The sequence below is a fragment of the Taudactylus pleione genome, unplaced genomic scaffold, assembly GCF_031769625.1.
Source record: "Taudactylus pleione unplaced genomic scaffold, aTauple2 ptg000289l, whole genome shotgun sequence".
Lineage (NCBI taxonomy): Eukaryota > Metazoa > Chordata > Amphibia > Anura > Myobatrachidae > Taudactylus > Taudactylus pleione.
This window is the reverse complement of record NW_028284691.1, coordinates 2,186,455-2,204,405: the sequence shown is the minus strand read 5'-3', so window position 1 is coordinate 2,204,405 and position 17,951 is coordinate 2,186,455. Positions and strand designations below refer to the sequence as shown.

General features: G+C 40.2%; 1 protein-coding gene across 2 annotated transcripts in view; it reads right to left on the bottom strand.

The window, feature by feature from the left end:
- Nucleotides 1–17,951, bottom strand: part of NEK4 (NIMA related kinase 4) — a 70,445-nt gene that overhangs the window by 34,847 nt on the left and 17,647 nt on the right. Inside the window, exons 3-7 of one of the 2 annotated variants that reach the window (XM_088482480.1) lie at nucleotides 17,310–17,507; nucleotides 16,682–16,789; nucleotides 14,088–14,242; nucleotides 13,776–13,893; nucleotides 12,368–12,745 (exon numbers count right to left, since the gene is read on the bottom strand). In XM_088482480.1, coding sequence (XP_088338606.1) covers nucleotides 12,368–12,745; nucleotides 13,776–13,893; nucleotides 14,088–14,242; nucleotides 16,682–16,789; nucleotides 17,310–17,507 — 957 coding nt within the window. The remainder of the gene's footprint in view (nucleotides 1–12,367; nucleotides 12,746–13,775; nucleotides 13,894–14,087; nucleotides 14,243–16,681; nucleotides 16,790–17,309; nucleotides 17,508–17,951) is intronic. The other variant, XM_088482481.1, reaches the window with a different exon arrangement.

Here is a 17,951-nt window from a genome sequence, read left to right as displayed (position 1 = left end):
GACATACGAACAGTTATTTCAGGATAATGACACTCCTTTACTACATGCGGTTATAAAAGATTTATTAAGATGGACCCCACCTTGTATCTCATGGACTGGCCGTGTTAACTCAGTCAAGATGAATATCTTACCTAGGCTATTATACCTTTTCTAGAGGACCCTAAATCCAGTCACTATACGGCTCTTTCATATGGTCCAATAAAAAACGTACACAACGCAGGGCTTGCTTGACCAAATCAACGATTAATGGTGGTTTGGGGATTCCCATCTTCGACAGATATTTTTTTGCAACACAGTTGAGTCATATAGCATCTTGGCACACAACAGAGGAAATAAAAAATGGGTATTACTTGAAAGCGACCTGGTGGGCGACCAGTTTGTTTTTTGGATTCCTCTGAATATGAGACCAGCCTTGGTTCACGAAATCCCTCACTTGAGGGCCGTCTTACCGATGTGGGCCAAATTAAATAAAAGCTTAGTATCCTTCCCTTCTTATTGCTTTGTGGCGCCACCTTCACTTTCCATTGGGATGTATATATGCATCCCTGGTATTAACCAAGATAACTAGAATCATGCATATTCAAGGAGAATTTGCGCTTCAAAATTTTGCAGACCTATGTGAAAAAAATCTATGTAAATCTGTAGTTTCATCTGCTCACTGTGTAAACCTCACAAATGTGTCATCCCACTCCTTTTCAATGTTCCTAGCTGCAAGAGCTCTACAATATACATCGATTTTTATTCGCTGCTAGCCCCCTCACCTTCCGAGTTCAAAGAACCATTTCAGCAGACCTGGAAGTGAGCCCTTGGGATTAGCCTAAAGGATGATGAATGGATGGACATCAGAAAGTGGGTAGCTTTGACCTCCATTAATACCAACATAAAAGAAAATTCCTAAAAAGGTGTATTCACGCAGGTCCCTGCCACGTTGCATCAGATTTATCCAGGCATTTCGGCCCTCTGTTGGAGGCAGGGAGCCCACATTAGTTCTTCTATGCATGTATGTTGGGACTGTCCCATAATATCTAAATACGGGGACGAAGTTGTATTTTTGGTGACAAAGGTGATCGAGCTCGCTGTGAGGATTCAGTCACAACTGATTGACAGGAAGAGACCGTTGTGTGGATGGTTACCGGGAGTTCCGGCCAAAACGCAGGCATGTCTGCCCGTTTCCTTGGTGTGTACGTGCCAGCGCCTGTGATTGCGCAAGCAAAGAACAAAGCTTCAGCGTCTCAGTTACTGTGGCCATTCTGAGTGACCAAAGACTCACTCGAGAAGTCAATGTTTTCAGGAGCAGCGTCCAATGTTGCATTTGTGTACACAGTTGCGGCCAGCTGCGAGGACTCCGGTGGGCGTCTCAATACATATTCCGCCGGCGGATGCAATAGCATATTTTATCAACTGCTAAGCGGCGAAATCGCAAATGCGTTTGCATTAGCGTACAACTCTGATTCAGGCCCCTTCCAAGATCTCAAATGACTACTTCTATAATGTAAATATCTGTTCTGAACCACATTTTTTACATAAGTTTGGTTGACAGTACTCCTCCACTTGTTGAGAATTCAATGTCCGGTAATTAACTTTAATTAGTTTCTGCTTGATATAGAGTCAGGTGCATAAATATTGGGACATTGACAGAAATTTCATATTTTGGCCTCTATTCACCACCACAATGGCTTTGAAATGAAACAAACAAGATGTGCTTTAACTGCAGACTTCCAGATTTAATTTGAGGGTAATTACATCCAAATCAGGTGAACGGTGTAGGAATTACAACGGTTTCTATATGTGCCTCCCACTTTTTAAGGGGCCAAAAGTAATGGGACAAACTAAACAAGCCTAAATCTAACTTTCACTTTTTAATACTTTGTTGCAAATCTTTTGCAGGCAATTACAGCCTGAAGTCTGGACCGCATAGACATCACCAGACGCTGGGTTTCATCCCTGGTGATGCTCTGCCAGGCCTCTACTGCAAATGTATTCAGTTCCCGCTTGTTCTTGGGGCATTTTCCCTTCAGTTTTGTCTTAATCAAGTGAAATGCATGCTCAATCGGATTCAGGTCAGGGGATTGACTTGGCCATTGCATAACATTCCACTTTTTAGCCTTAAAAAACGTTTTGGTTGCTTTTGCAGTATGCTTCAGGTCATTGTCCATCTGCACTGTGAAGCGCCGTCCAATGAGTTCTGAAGCATTTGACTGAATATGAGCATATTATATTGCCCGAAACACTTCAAAATTAATTCTGTTGCTTTTGTCAGCAGTCACATCATCAATAAATACAAGGGAACCAGTTCCATTGGCAGCCATACATGCCCACACCATGACACTATCACCACCATGCTTCACTGATGAGGTGGTATGTTTTGGATCATGAGCAGTTCCTTTCCTTCTCCATACTCTTCTCTTCCCATCACTCTGGTACAAGCTGATCTTTGTCTCATCTGTCCATAGGATGTTGTTCCAGAACTGTAATGGTTTTTTTAGATGTTGTTTGGCAAACTCTAATCTGGTCTTCCTGTTTTTGTGGCTCACCAATGGTTTACATCTTGTGGTGAACCCTCTATATTCACTCTTGTGAAGTCTTCTCTTGATTGTTGACTTTGACACATATATACCTACCTCCTGGAGAGTGTTCTTGATTTGGCCAACTGTTGTGAAGGGGTTTTTCTTCACCAGGGAAATAATTCTTCTGTCATCCACCACAGTTGTTTTCTGTGGTCTTCCGGGTCTTTTTGTGTTGCTGAGCTCTCCGATGCGTTCTTTCTTTTTAAGAATGTTCCAAACAGTTGATTTGGCCACACCTAATGTTTTTGCTATCTCTCTGATGGGTTTGTTTTGATTTTTCAGCCTAGTGATGGCTTGCTTCACTGATAGTGACAGCTCTTTGGATCTCATATTGAGAGTCGACAGCAACTGATTCCAAATGCAAATGTCACACCTAGAATCAACTTCAGACCTTTTACCTGCTTAATTTATAATGAAATAATGAGGGAATAGCCCACACCTGTCTATGAAATAGCTTTTGAGTTGATAGTCCCATTACTTTTGGACCCTTAAAAAGTGGGAGGCACATATAGAAACCGTTGTAATTCCTACACCATTCACCGGATTTGGATGTAATTACCCTCAAATTAAATCTGAAAGTCTGCAGTTAAAGCACATCTTGTTTGTTTCATTTCAAAGCCATTGTGGTGGTGAATAGAGGCCAAAATATGAAAATTCTGTCAATGTCCCAATATTTATGCGCCTGACTGTATACGAGGGGGTATCGTAAAGTTTTAATAATCACCATGAGGTCTTTGAGATATCCAGATGTAATTTGATCAACGTACAGTAATCATTGATCCGTATTTGCATAATGTTGTAAATTACAGCTATATATGTCAACTTTATAGCAAAAAAACAGTGGTAGAATTTTCCATGCGCCTAGACACAGCCCGTGGCAGATGGTAAGAAAAGTGTCACTCACACTCCACCAAGAATATGTTTTGAAAATATTACCAACACTTCTCCTCAGGCGCTCTAACAATATCTAAAACTCAAACAAAAACAAAAAAAAATTCCATAGTGTAACACATTAAAAGATATTAAATATGACATATAGAGATATGCTCTTGGTATATAGCACGGGTCCCCCCTTTTGTTTCACACTCGTACCATAAGTGGTGGTCTACTTATTTAAGGTAGACAAAACAGCATAGGTGGACTTGTGATTCTCCTTCCTAAGTAGTTTCTTTTCTTCCAAAGTTAGTGTCCTCTGTTGTGTATAAAATGGAAAAGACAATACCAAATAGTGTAATATTGTTTTTAATTCCAAAAAATACAGATAATACCAGACAATAAGAAAGTAAGGGATAATTGGCCTCTCACCAGATGATTTGGTCTACACAGCTAGTAGACAAAAACACTTAAGTCCATGCATCAGGCATCCCCGGTAGTTGTAAGAAAGATCCCCACTCTGCTCCTCCACCAACGCGTTTCAATACTGGAATGTATCTTTTTCAAGGTATGAGGAGACACACTACACACCCTATACTTATACCCCCCCTAAAAATCCTAAATTACCCCAGCTGGGACCTAATACCAGACATAGATCGAATGACTCATAAGTACCCATAGCAATCCTATTCACGACCCGTTCCTCCAGCTCCATATCTTTCCAGTTTCAACTGAAAAATGTAACAGCTGTGACAGTTCATTAATCACATTCTCTCCGGAAAATTCGGGAGATGTGTTGGAATTGCTAAAAACCATTAAATAGGAGGTTACTGCCGATGTAAATTCTCTCTATGCGATTATTGATCATCATCAGGGATTAGAGGCAGTAAAAAGAGTATTAGCCAATTCATCGACGGTTTTGCAGGAATTCCTCATTGAAAGTATAAAGTTTATTCTTGTTAATAATTATTTTATCTTTAAAGATGATTTTTATTTACAGACAAGAGGGACTGCTATGGGCACCAGGTTCGCCCCCAGTTACGCCAACATTTTCATGGGGGCGTGGGAAATGGATCATATATGGAATGATGGTCCATTCCGGGCGAACCTGGTGTCATGGCATAGATTTTGATCACCTCACTATATTGTTTTCATCCAGTTTAGGCCAAAAATTTGCACCAAGCTAGCTGGTTGACTAAGATAAGCGGCAGCAGTGGGCGGCACATACATGTGGCAATTCAACTTCCAACATGGCACATCAGTATTATTCAAGAGAGGCCTGAGGGAGTTGGAGTATGTATTTGAAGGAAGGGTTGATTGGTAGTATATTTAATAAAAATTTTTGATTCCGAAGTAAATTTATGTGGAAGTAGAGGAGGCATTTACAAAAAAATGTTACTCATTCACATTAGTCCTTGCCCCCAGAAGAATCCTTGAGCGCCATGCCTGCTACTGGGAGTGGATTTTTTTTTTTCATCCCAGAAGGGGACCAGGAAATCTTCTAGTAGTGCTTTCCAAAACAATTGACTGTTAAATAATCCTTTGCAAACCTTCCACATGAAAAAATATTTCCCAACCTGTACAGGGACATTAAAAAAAAAAAACATTGTTAGTGGCCTCCAAACTGCCACTTAACCAGCACAGATATGTGTACAAGAGCAAGATTTATGATTTAAGGCCTTACATTGTGTCTTTCTTGAGAATCCTGCGCCTGCTTCTGCTGCTAGGGGTGGATTTTCATCCCAGAAGAGGACCAGGAAGAGTGCTTTCCAAAACAATTTCAAACTGCTATTGGACCCACTGTACACTTAACTAGAGCAGATATTGTGGACAAGCGGAACAGAGCAGCAAATGCAACATCTAAGATTCAAGGTTTAGGTCTTATGTTGTGTCTTTCTTGAGAATTCTTGAGCTGGGAGTGGATTTTCATCCCAGAAGGGATGAATACATTGTTTAGTCTTCCCAACAGACACAGATCTGAAGAGATGAAAAGAACTACTGGCAGTAAAAAGAGGCAATTTGGAGGACTTTAAACAAACTGCCTTTGCTTTACTTGAGCTGCCCTCCTTCCAGTGTGTACTCAATGTGCAAAAGATGATATCCATCAAAATGAACTACAAATTCTACGAGAAAGACCTTTACAGTCAATTACATGCAAAAATTACAGAGGCACCTGTAATGGTGGATTCCAGCGGGACAAATTAATATTGTGTGAAGAAGATGATGTATACATCACCCAAGCCTATATCGTCATCCCATCCTGTGTTGTGTATAAATTACAGCAGTGTTCCCTGTTAGATTGGGGATTCATTGTCCACTTTAGTGGATGTGAGCTCCATTTTAGTCCATATCATCAACACACCCCTTACACATCTTCTGACCTGGGTTATAGGAGGAGCAACTGCACTCTGGAATATGGTTGCATGGAGTTGCCCCTCTGACCCGCTGAAATTCAGGTAGAGGGCCATGGGTAGGGACTGGGAGTAGGGACATTATAATCATGGAACGCAGTTTTAGCTGCTTTATTCTATTTTTTAAACCATATCCTCTATTTTCACCTTTTGAAAATGTTTATGTGAATCTCAGCTGTGGCGTTTGTGATGTCATTAGGTTTAATATATTATGCACGTTATTTAGCACTTTGTTGTGGTCTTGTAGTCGGCGTGTAGAGTAGACTAATCATGTATTCATGATTGAAGAAAGAAGTGAAAAGTTGCAGTTTTTTATTGCTGTGTGTTATTAAATTGTAAAATTTCCTTCCACTTGCAGTGTCACAAGATTTTCTTATGAATAAGAAAATAACACACTGCGCTACCACTAACAGTATGACATTTAATTTTACGAATACACAGCCTTTTCCACTTAGTGTGACAATATTTTTTATGAATACACCCCTGCCCCTGTATGGACACAGCAGCCCCTGCCCTGGATGGACACAGCAGCCCCTGCCCTAGATGAACACAACAACCCCTGGATGGAAACAGCAGCCACTGCCCCTGGATGGACATAGCAGCCCCTTGATAAAACGACACAGGCAGCACCCCTGCACAGCTATGTTGCTGATAAGTGTCGCTTTCGCACGCACACAGAAAAAAAAACACTTATTTATTATTTGCCACTTAGGGGGAGAGCACCCGAGTGAGGCAGCAGCCCCTTGATAAACGACACAGGCAGCACTCCTGCGCAGCTACTTTGCTGATAACTGTGGCTAACGCGCAAACACACACAAAAAAAAAAAAAGAAAAAAACTTTCTTTTTTTCACACTGGGGGTGAAGATGAAGAGCACCCCTGATGGACAGAGCAGTGCGCACCCCCTGGACAATACAGCAGCACAGCCAGCCCCTATGGACAACAGACAGCCCCTATGGACATTAAGCAGGCAGCCTCTAACACAAGTGACAACAGTAACCAGCCCTCATCAGCACAGCGATCACAGTCCCCTCCTTCCTCTTCACTGTCAACAGTAGCCAGCTCCTATCAGCACAGCGATCACAGCCCCTCCTTCCTCTTCACTGTCCACAGCGGGAATGAAAATGGCAGCGATCGCGGGGAACCTTTTATACAATCCAAAACCCGCGAGAATCCGACAGCGAGATGATGACATTTTGCCTCATTTTGAGATCCGAGTCAGGTGGGAAAACCCGAGCCGATTCGGAATTGAAAGTTCGGGTGGGTTCGGTTCTCCGAACCGAACCCGCTCATCTCTAGTAATAGTGCCTGCCAAATCCTTGATGACTGTTTATGGTGTAAAATTCCATCATATGACACTGTTGTGAGGTAGAAAAGGAATTTCAAACTGGACACATGTCCCTCTCAGATGAGCCTCGATCCGGGAGACCCTCAATCATGGATGATCTTGACATGGTGAAGAAAGTAGAGGCTCTTGTTCTCAAAGAAAGACAAATAACCATTGAAGTGATCATGAAAGAAGTTGGTCTTCGTTATGGAAGTGTGTGGAAGATTATGCATGTGCAACTGCACATGTATAAAAAGTGTCATGACAATGTGTTCCCCACTTGCTGACCCCATTTCACAAGCAAGCACGATGTGAACTATTGCAGCATACTGACTGATGGCCGCCCATTCTTGCATAATCAATGCTTGGAGTTTGTCAGAATTTGTGGGTTTTTGTTTTTCCACCCACCTCTTGGAGGATTGACCACAAGTTCTCAATGGGATTAAGGTCTGGGGAGTTTCCTGGCCATGGATTGCTGTATGATCCGGAGATCAAAGAAATGAGTAAGGAGTGGAAACACTCCTCCTCACCCCCTCCTAAAAAAGCCAAGGTGCAGAAATATGCATGGAAGTTCATGCTGTCCATTTTTTGGGGCTGTTGTGGCGTAATCCTAACCGATTATCTTAGACCATCATCAGCGCTTACTAATGCACCCTTCTGCAGCAATTGTAAGATGCCATGAAAGAAATGCCATGGTATTATCAGCAAAGGCATCCGTCACCTAGCCGACAATGCACCCGAACATTCCAGCCAAGCATCTGCTGTGGAAGCCGACAGGTGTGGCTATGAAATTTTGCCCCATCCCTATTCGCCTGATCTTGCGCCCAGCGACTTCTTTGTCTTCCCTGAGATGAAGAAGCCACTTTGGGGTAGGCGATTTGACCACACAAACAATGTCATTCTGGAAGTGGAACAGTGGTTCTCGGAGCAATTGTAGGATTTCTATGATGGGCTGAGAAGGGTCAAGAAATGCTGGCAGAAAGTGTTATTTAATAAATAATATCTAAAATATACATCTAAGAACAATTCTTAGAAGTATGTTTTAGATATTATTTATTAAATGTGTTTTTACTATATACCTCATTGGTACCTTCTTCTTGCTTTTATACACAAAACTTTCCTGAGTGACAGTGTGGACATCAGGACAGAGCCAGATTCGTCCCTTGGTACGAGCACATGCACTTTCTATGTTGTGGATATATTTTTTGGGTACCTATAAGATTTATTTGTAGAGGCACGGTGCACTTTATGGATTTCTGTGAGAAACCTCAAGTACAGTTTTTTTTTGCAAATTATTCGTTTGAAAGCAGTTTTGAACTTTTTTGTAGTTTTCTGTTACATACACTTGTGTGAAGTTGTTTGAATTCGCTAGCAAACATTGTTAAAATGATACTTTATTGATACACTTGTTTTTACACTTTCTTTCTATGTACCACTGACCGGAACCTATGAGAAGGAAAGTCTTTGGAATAAGCACAATTGATTTAAAGGAATTACAAATTTATAATTATATTTATATTAAGCCCAATTGCTCAGAAAAATCTGTCATTTCAGTCTTATTGAACTACCCTATTTTGACTTATGGACAGTTTTTTTTTTTTTTTTTTTTTTTTTAAATCAAGTATCTTTTATTTAAAGTTTTGAAAATACACCCAATAAAAGAATAGTAATAATAATAAAAGCAAGTATGAAAAGTAAATTTTGTGACATATACATACAGACAAAGCAAAGTATAAGGTATAGTCATATTATTTAGGGTATACATACATGTCTCAGGTAATATATATATATATATATTAAAAAAAAAGAAAGAAAACATAACGAGTACCCGAAGGCGCCATTCGGGTTCCTGAAGCAGGAGCTGGAAACCACAAACAACAAGCATAGGAAGTGCATAAAAAAAACAGGTAAATCCTATATAAATGTCCCACCATAAGACTGACCACACCCACAAAAATAATAAAAATAATAACTAAACAAATGCAAAATACACCCAAAGCAAACTTACCCTATAACCCCCCACCCTGTATAGCTTATCCCCAAACTCAGGTATACCTGGATCCCACATTTCCCTCTCCCCTAACTAAACTAACCCACTACTAACAGTCCCCCCCTAGTTATTCGGATAACTGACTGGGGCAAAAATGGCCATATCCAGGACGAAGCAGGCAGCCGGCTCCTCCCATAAACTACTTTCCTGCACTTCCGTAAAATTACTAGAAATATATACAGAAATACTGAAATATAATAGGCTAAAAGACAAACAGATTACGTATATCTAAGGAGCTTTGACAGAAAAACTACCTTTACCAGGAAAGCAGGGTGATCCCATAAAATAGAAGCTTAAAAATAGCCACAGGAAAATATATATAAAACAGAATATCTAGATATAGCAGGAGTCTCATATAACAAATATATAACCAAATATAATATAATAATCACAAATTATATTAAATGACATACTAATATGTGATAAAAAGGATATATAAGAATACTATAAAGTACTAGGCAATTACAGAAGAATCTTCAAATATACTATGGTAGGTCATATCTCACTAACAACTTGCATATAGCAACTGGTAAGGCAAAATAATAGATTGATACAGATCAGTCCGGCCAAGCTTCGGCCCCCTGTGAAAATGCACCATAAGGAGCAGTCCCGTTCCAGCATGCCTGAAAACTGACAGGGAAGTACATAAAATATAACAGCAGCAAGTCCTGGAACCACAGCAGACCCCACAGGGCTAAATATCTGAACTTGGCCAATGCAAACTTGGCCAATGCAGAGAGAACCACAAACATATGGAAGGAGAAATACATGAACCGATTTTCCTCAAATGGAGTGTGAACTGCAGGATCGAAAAATGGAGATTCAGACATCTCAGTCTCCTCCCGGGGTTGCCAAGGGTTACAGCAGGAAGCAAGAATATTAATTTGTAAATGCCCAACTTTGCTGATAAGTCTCTGAGCAGAGGCATTGATAGCTTGCAGGATCTGTTGTAGAGAAGCCTCCATGTTTGTTTTGTACAGGTGTGATGATAGCAGAAATCAGCAAGGACTGGGTATAGGAGCTGTGTAATGGAGGCTGGGGTGGGGCCCAAACAAGAATTATACGACCAAGGATTACAGTGTGGGCAATCTTGCAGAGAAACTGCCCCTCCACATGTACCCAGGATCCAACAACCTTAGTGAAGCAGGGCAGGGAATGTAAACAGCCTCCTCACCTAAAATGGCCGCAGGACAGACTGACAGCTTGGTACATCAGTAAGGAGTCAGAGCATCCACCTGCAGCCACGACCTTCGGACCACACACATCAAACACCAGACAGTGAGGACCGCCGCTGACCAGACAGCACAGGAGTGTCAGGAACAGCGCAAAGAGAGACACTGCCGGGACCTCAGCTAGGTCAGCGTCGGAGCCGGTAAGTATAATTAGCAGGCACGCAGGGGGACAAAACTACCACCGGAGGTGCAGTGATATGTAATGCACCTGTGGGTCAAGTTTCAGCCCAATACCACCAAGGGAACAGGAAAAAAAACACGGATATTTAGCAGGAGCTCATGCAACCAGCTGCCTGCTCTGACCAGAGCCAGGCCACTCCCTCCGACTTGTGGCCAGTTTAAAGAATTTGTACCGTACACATAAGTCAAGGGGCAAACCTGTGCCTACAATGTAAGCAGGTCAACTCACCCTTCGTCCCTCACAACTGCTGAATCAACTAAATTCAAAGTTGAGATATACAATAGCAGACAAAATATCTCTTCATGTGTAGGGTGTTTTTGTTAATTCTGCACAGGATACTGAGTAGAATTTATTCAGAATTAATGTACAAACCAACTATTTCCAAATATCTGTTCTCAATAGGGAGAGGATAGCTTTGTTGGTGGTGCTCCCAAGAGTAGATACACTGTTACTCTGCATGATATGAAGTTCAAATCATAAAGTAGAATCATGTGATGTGTCAACCTAACAGAATATAAAACTCACGGATGTGTTGAAGTGCTCCATACCATATGTATGTATCTCAATAACCTTTCAATAAATAAGTATTACTCCCTATTCCTAATTCTAATCCCTACCCTTAACCCTCCCCATTGTGCCTAACCTCCACAGCCTTAACCTTCCCAGCGGTGCCTAACCCTAACCATTGGCATTGTGAGAATGTTGACATTCTGAGGATGTCGACAAGCACCATGTTGAAATTATAAATGTCGACATAATGACTGTCGACCAAGTTGCCAGATCCCCCTAAAGTAGGACTATAAAGATAAGTGTCAGAAAATTGTGGGCACCTAATTGTCCATTATGAATAAAAGCTAAGCGTGCAATATTGTGATATCTCTGCATATGTAAAGGAATGATGTCCTACTATTAAGACACCAGCTCAGCAAAACTAAAAGAAGAATAAACAACAAACACTATTCACATTAAAGTGTTTTATTTATTGATTTTTTGAGTCCTGACACACAGCAGAATTGCTATAGAAATTTTAATCACATATTTCACATGACTATTACCTCCACCTTTACTTTAGTTTTAATAACCTCTGTTATTTTGCTGATATTTATAACCTACTATGAGAAACTTCTTAATTAAAGAATATTAAATAAGTAATGTTTTAATACTTGTGCGCCACCAAGGACAACTGCTTTCCTCTTCCTGTTATTTATACATCATTTATATAGTTGTATAATTTGAGAAATAAAGTAAAATAAGGGGTCGTTTTGAATACAGAATAATGAAAAAATAACTGGTGCAGAGAATCGACCAAACCTCCTGTCCTGGCATTATGAATAAAATTAAGACTTACAAATAGTCAAAAAGGTCATTTCTTGATCTCTAATGTACAGTATGTGTACATATAACTAAAATGTGACTTTTTAGAGATCTTAATACAGCACTGCGATCCTAAATCATGATTTAATTGTTTTAACAGGTTGTATATGAAATTTAAACACGTGATTGTCTATTATTTAGATCTTAGTTCTTGAAGTGATATGTATCAATTATCCTACTGGTGTATTGAGCTCACGATAATTAGTGTATCTTTATATCCTTATACCAGGTGATAAGTATGTAGCATTCCAATCAGTTGCCTGGTTACACATTCGAGATAGATAGAATACAACACACAAATGTGTACACACACACACAAACCTATTCGTGATAAAAAAAAAAATTTAACCAACCTGGTCCATCTTTTCTTCACTTTTGGTGGCTGGCTGTAAAAGTTTCATAGTGTCCTCTTCATCCTCCATGTTAACAGGAGAAACTAGTTGTGAAATTGGATTTTCTGTGTTGGAGATGAATACTGCCTGGGGCTTTATTCCTGTGTCCGGTGATTGAGGGCCATTCTGTGTCACTTTACAAGGACTGTCCTTTGACGTGCAACCATTCCGAGGCTCAGGTATCAAATGTTCATCACCTGGTGATTTTTTGTCATAGGAAAGGATATCAATATCCACGTTGCTGAGGGTTGAAATAGACACTGCTGTGTTATTCATGTGTTGGAGCTCGGGAGCAGCTGGGGAAACAGCTTTCACCTTTACCGGACTTTTCATTTTATTCTGTAAAAAGGTAGGAAATAAATCATCCTACATTAAAACAAAAAGGTTCCAACGCCAACAAGTAATTTGACCATCTGCAGGAATGCACTCAATTGCAAATTTGTTTCATCTGAGCTCTAAGAAAAGTAGCTTGGATTTACAAGAAACCTGATCAGGATCAATAACTATATTTGAGTTAATATGAACGACAGGTACAAAAGGATGTGAAACTAATCCACAATGATTGTCTGTAATAATTATCAACAGCATAGACAGCATAATGGTTAGCATTACTGGCTCATAGCACAGAGATCATGGGTTTGATTCCCACTAGGGCCTTAACTGTGTAGAGTTTGTATAATCTCCCTGTGCTTGCGTGGGTTTCCTCCGGGTACTCCGGTTTCCTCCCACACTCCAAAAATATACTGGTCGGTTAATGGGCTCCCAACACAAATTAACCCTAGTGTGTATGTGTGTGAGCATGTGGGCAGGGAATAAGCTCCACTGGGGCAGGGACTGATGTGAATGGCCCAATATTCTCTGTACAGCGCTGCGGAATATGTATGTGCTATATAAATAACTGGTAATAAATAAAAATTTATAAAAAATATTAATAAGTGCCAAATACAATAGATATAGCATTTACAGACATGAGTCATGGGGGGTAAATTTACTAAAGTGAGAGTTTTTAGAAGTGAGTTCTAACATTTAACATTTAATTAGCACCTTCTAAAAGATATTAGCTAGAATCTGATTGGTTGCTATGGGCAACGTCACTTTTAAAAACTCTCACTTTAGTAAATATACCCCTTGGTGTATAGAAGCTGTGTACCACACATACTGATACAATATGTTATTTGATAAGGAATTAGGGTTAGGTACCAGGGAGGGAGGGTTAGAGGTAGGGAGAGGGGGAAGATTAGGATACTGACCGAAACAGGTGTCGGTATCCTAACCCTGTCGGGATCCTGACATCCGGCATCCCGTACCCAACCCACGGTCAGCATGTGCTAAATCATTTTTTTTGTATGGAAGCTAAAAATGAGATTACCACCACTTTGCGCACTTTTGCGTTGTCAGGCGCTGTCCGTGGCTCACGCTGTTCATCATGCCTGCGGACGTTACTTGGATTCGAATCTACCATTTTCTTTCGCCTTTTGACCTGTTTTCTTCAAAACAAAAATGACAACTGTGCTATTTATTATATTAAAGACAATTCGGATTATGACTCGTACATTCTTACAAGCTATGGTAATGAATAGAAATCAATTAGTTTTCTTAAAACTTGGCTTATTACAGTTTATGGTGGCATGAGACATTACTGTAGTTTAGGCAGGATTTATCTGCTTAGTACATTACTTACAGTTTTGTGTTCTGTAAGAATAAGGCAATGTGCTCTTTGATGTACGTGTTCCTTAGTATATGCCTCACTGTTGGCCTCTTTTCAGGTTGTCGGCTTAGCATTGTTCCAATCAAATCTCCCAGTTCTTTAGAGTAATCTTTAGGCATTGGCGGGAGCTAGAGGGTTACAAGACAGAGATGAGTACCTGAAATGTTGCCTGCAGTGTTTTATGGCTTACTTTGTGTACATACAAAGAGAAACCTATTGTAATAACTTAAATATAAGTAGAAATCAGTATATCAGACTTGCTCTGATATACTGCCATATATCGGAAAAAAAGTCTTGTCCAATCAGGTCATTTTGCTTAATTTGTTACCACAGACAGTTCTTCTATAAGTTTTATTGGGTGTCTCTATTCCCATTTCATAACCCACTAATACTGCACTGACATGTATACACAGCACAATACTGGCTACTCTAAAGGATTATCATCATAGCAGCAACCAGGTAGAGAGAAGTTGAGACTGAAATAGGCCAGTTACACTTTCAATATTTTATTTGGAAACTAAAATTAATTTAATATAGAATTGTCTTATTAAAAATAAAGAAGTTTAATTCTCTCTTTCTGCATTCTAAATGATTAACTCTATCCTGGCGTACAAACTAAACACGTTGCTTACATACGGTGATCCTTCTACTTAGGTGTCTTCTGAGGTAACTTTTTCTGATGTGGAAACCTTTAGACTAATAGAGGTCATGATGCAATTGGTAGTGGACAGAGTACTGAGTATCAATGAGCAGAAAGATGAGGTGACTGCAATAATTAAACAATGGCGACGCACTTTCTGAGTTGTACCAATAATTGGCATAAAGGAATACCTTAACAAGTACTCAATACTAATTAGCAACACAGAATGTGAGGTTTCATTGTGTGTGATTATATAAACATCACCATAAGACGTAATGTTGCTGTGACAAAGTGAAAGCCATTGCAAGAAATCTTCTCATTTCCAGGGTAATATAGAATAACACAGTAAAACAAATTATTGAACCATATGGTTGTTTTCTATACAATTATACACCCATCAGCCACAACATTAAAACCACAATGACAGGTGACGTGAATAACATTGATTATCATGTTACAATTGCAACTGTCATATTAGGCAACAAGTGTGTTAATGTGTTGGAAGCAGGAAAAATGGGGGTGTAGTCAAAAAGTTGAAAGTCAGCATTTATTTTGTCGACATTGTTAAAATGTCAACAGACAATGTGTTGACATTCCCAGAATGTCGTCATTAGGGTCAGGCTGCGACTTGGAGAGTTAGACTTCGGGCGAGCTTAGGGTTAGGAAATAGGGAAAAATACTTACCCGAACGCCGGAGGATTGGAGGTCTGACCTGGAAAGTCATAGTAACATGACAACTGGGACCCGGAAGGCGCCGCTGGAGTAATCGGAAACAGGAAAGTCACCGCTGGGCTCTCAGGGACATTATAACATTTCATCACTGTCTACATGATGCGTCAGAGCATCTCCAAAATGGCAGGTCTTGTGCGGTGTTTCCAGTATGCAGTGGTATTTAGTGGTCCAAGGAAAGACAACCGGTGAACCAGCGATAGGGTACTGGGCGCCCTAGGCTTACTGATGAGCATGGGGAGCGAAGGCTAGCTTGTCCAGTCCAATCCCACAAAACAGCTACTGTAGCACAAACTACAGAAAAAAAGTTAATGATGATATAAGAGTGTAAGACCACACAGTGCATCACAGCTTGCTGCGTAGCTGCAGAATAGTCATAGTGTCAATGCTGACCCCTGTCCACCACCAGAAGCGCCTACAATGGGCATGTGTGTGTCAGAACTGGACCATGGAGCAATGGAAGAAGGTAGCCTAGTCTGATGAATCACGTTTTCTTTTACATGTGGACGACCAGGTGCGCGTGCATCATTTACCTGGGGAAGAGATGGCACCAGGATGTATTATGGGAGGAATAAAAGCAGGCGGAGGCAGTGTGATGCTCTGGGCAATGTTCTGCTAGAAAACTTTGGGTCCTGGCATTCATGTGGATGTTACTTTGACACATACCACCTACCTAAACATTGTTGCACACCAAGTACACCCCTTCATGGCAAAAATTGTTCTGGATATGGTTGAGGAACATGACTAAGGGCGGGTATCCGCTACACGATTAAACAGAGCGATTGAACGATAACGACATCGTTATCATTCAATCGCTTGTTAATCGGACACAAATCGAGCATGCAAATGTGGGAAACGACCAGCGTTGTGCGCTCCCGCTGGTCATTTCCGACATCAATCATCGCCCGAACATGCCGGTCAATTTGCCAATAACGACAGTTTGCCAATGTTTGGGGATGATGGAGGGTGCCTACAATGAACGATTGATCGTTCAGTGTAGGCACTGCAGGGGATGGGGACCAGCGGTACGATTTCGAAGTAATCGTACTGTCTTTTCCTAGTTGGCATGTGGATGTGTGCCTTAAGAATTCGAGGTGTTGGCTTTAATGTTATGGCTGAGGAGTGTATATTTAACACATAGAAACCCATGTAAAGTAGCAAAACTGATTTAAAAAATGTATGCACTGGAAATCATTACCTTTCCTTCAATAATACGATACACTAAAGCGTTCATGTCCTTAGCATTAAATGCATGCTTGAGAGTTGCCATCTCGTACACACAGCATCCTAGTGCCCACACATCAGACTGCAGGATCACAGAATACAAGTATATTGGTTAATATTGTCATGTACAAGCTTTAACATGGTTGCTTATGGTCATGGTAATATGTCAATAAAATGAAACATAGTACACGGATTGTGCTATTGTCACTTAAGTAACACAATGTCGTTTGCACTCACTAAGTTGACAGTTATAATGTTAACACCAGATGGTTGACATTCATGGTTAAAAATGTCAAAATGACGACTTTTGCATTACAGTTAGCGTTAGAGATAGAAGCACACTAAAAACACATTGTAGTCCTTTCAACAAGGTTGTCAGTACACTAGTGTCAACATCATGAGCAAGTTGACATGTCGACCTAATAAATATCAACATTTTGACAGTCGATATAATATACCACGCCCTCTATGGAAAGCAGACACATATTTAAGTAACCCTTAATAAGTATAAAACGTTCCTGACGCTGTATCAAACAGTATATGTCTGTAATTGAAATTGATCAAGAGTTTATGAAATATTATTTCAATTAATCTAACATTACCTTATAATTATATGGTTTATTAGAAAAAAGCTCTGGACTCATGTAGTAAGGGGTCCCGATGAGAGTACTGGCCATATCGTACTTGCTCTCCAAAACCCTTGCAATACCCATGTCTCCCACCTTGATGATGTTCGATTTAGTAAGGAAAATATTCTGAGTTTTCAGGTCACGGTGCATGATGTGCAAATCATGTAAATACTGCAAAGAAAAGATATTAAGAGCACAATGTCAGATTGCTCAATGCAGGGAGAAGTTATAGAAGTCCATAGATGTCTGCAATTCACATTGTTGTTGAGATTTCCGTGTAAACCTCTCAGGATCTCTTTTGTGATCAATGGGCTCATGTTAGCGAATACTGTATAATCTGTAATAATGGTTAAGAAATAACAACGAAGGCAATAAAAACAGTAAGTAGATAAAATACAATGGGAGGTATTTTTAAGTGCGCCCTTTAAAATTCTAAATCATTCTATAATTGTAACACTAGAGGCCTAAGAAGAAACATTTCAAAATGTATATTTATTGAATTTGGTGGAAATACCTGCATACATACTGAAAGAAAAATTATACAGCTTGAGTTACCCCAAAAGTGTTGTAAATATGGTGCCACATACACAGAAGACAGTATTATCCATAGTGCAT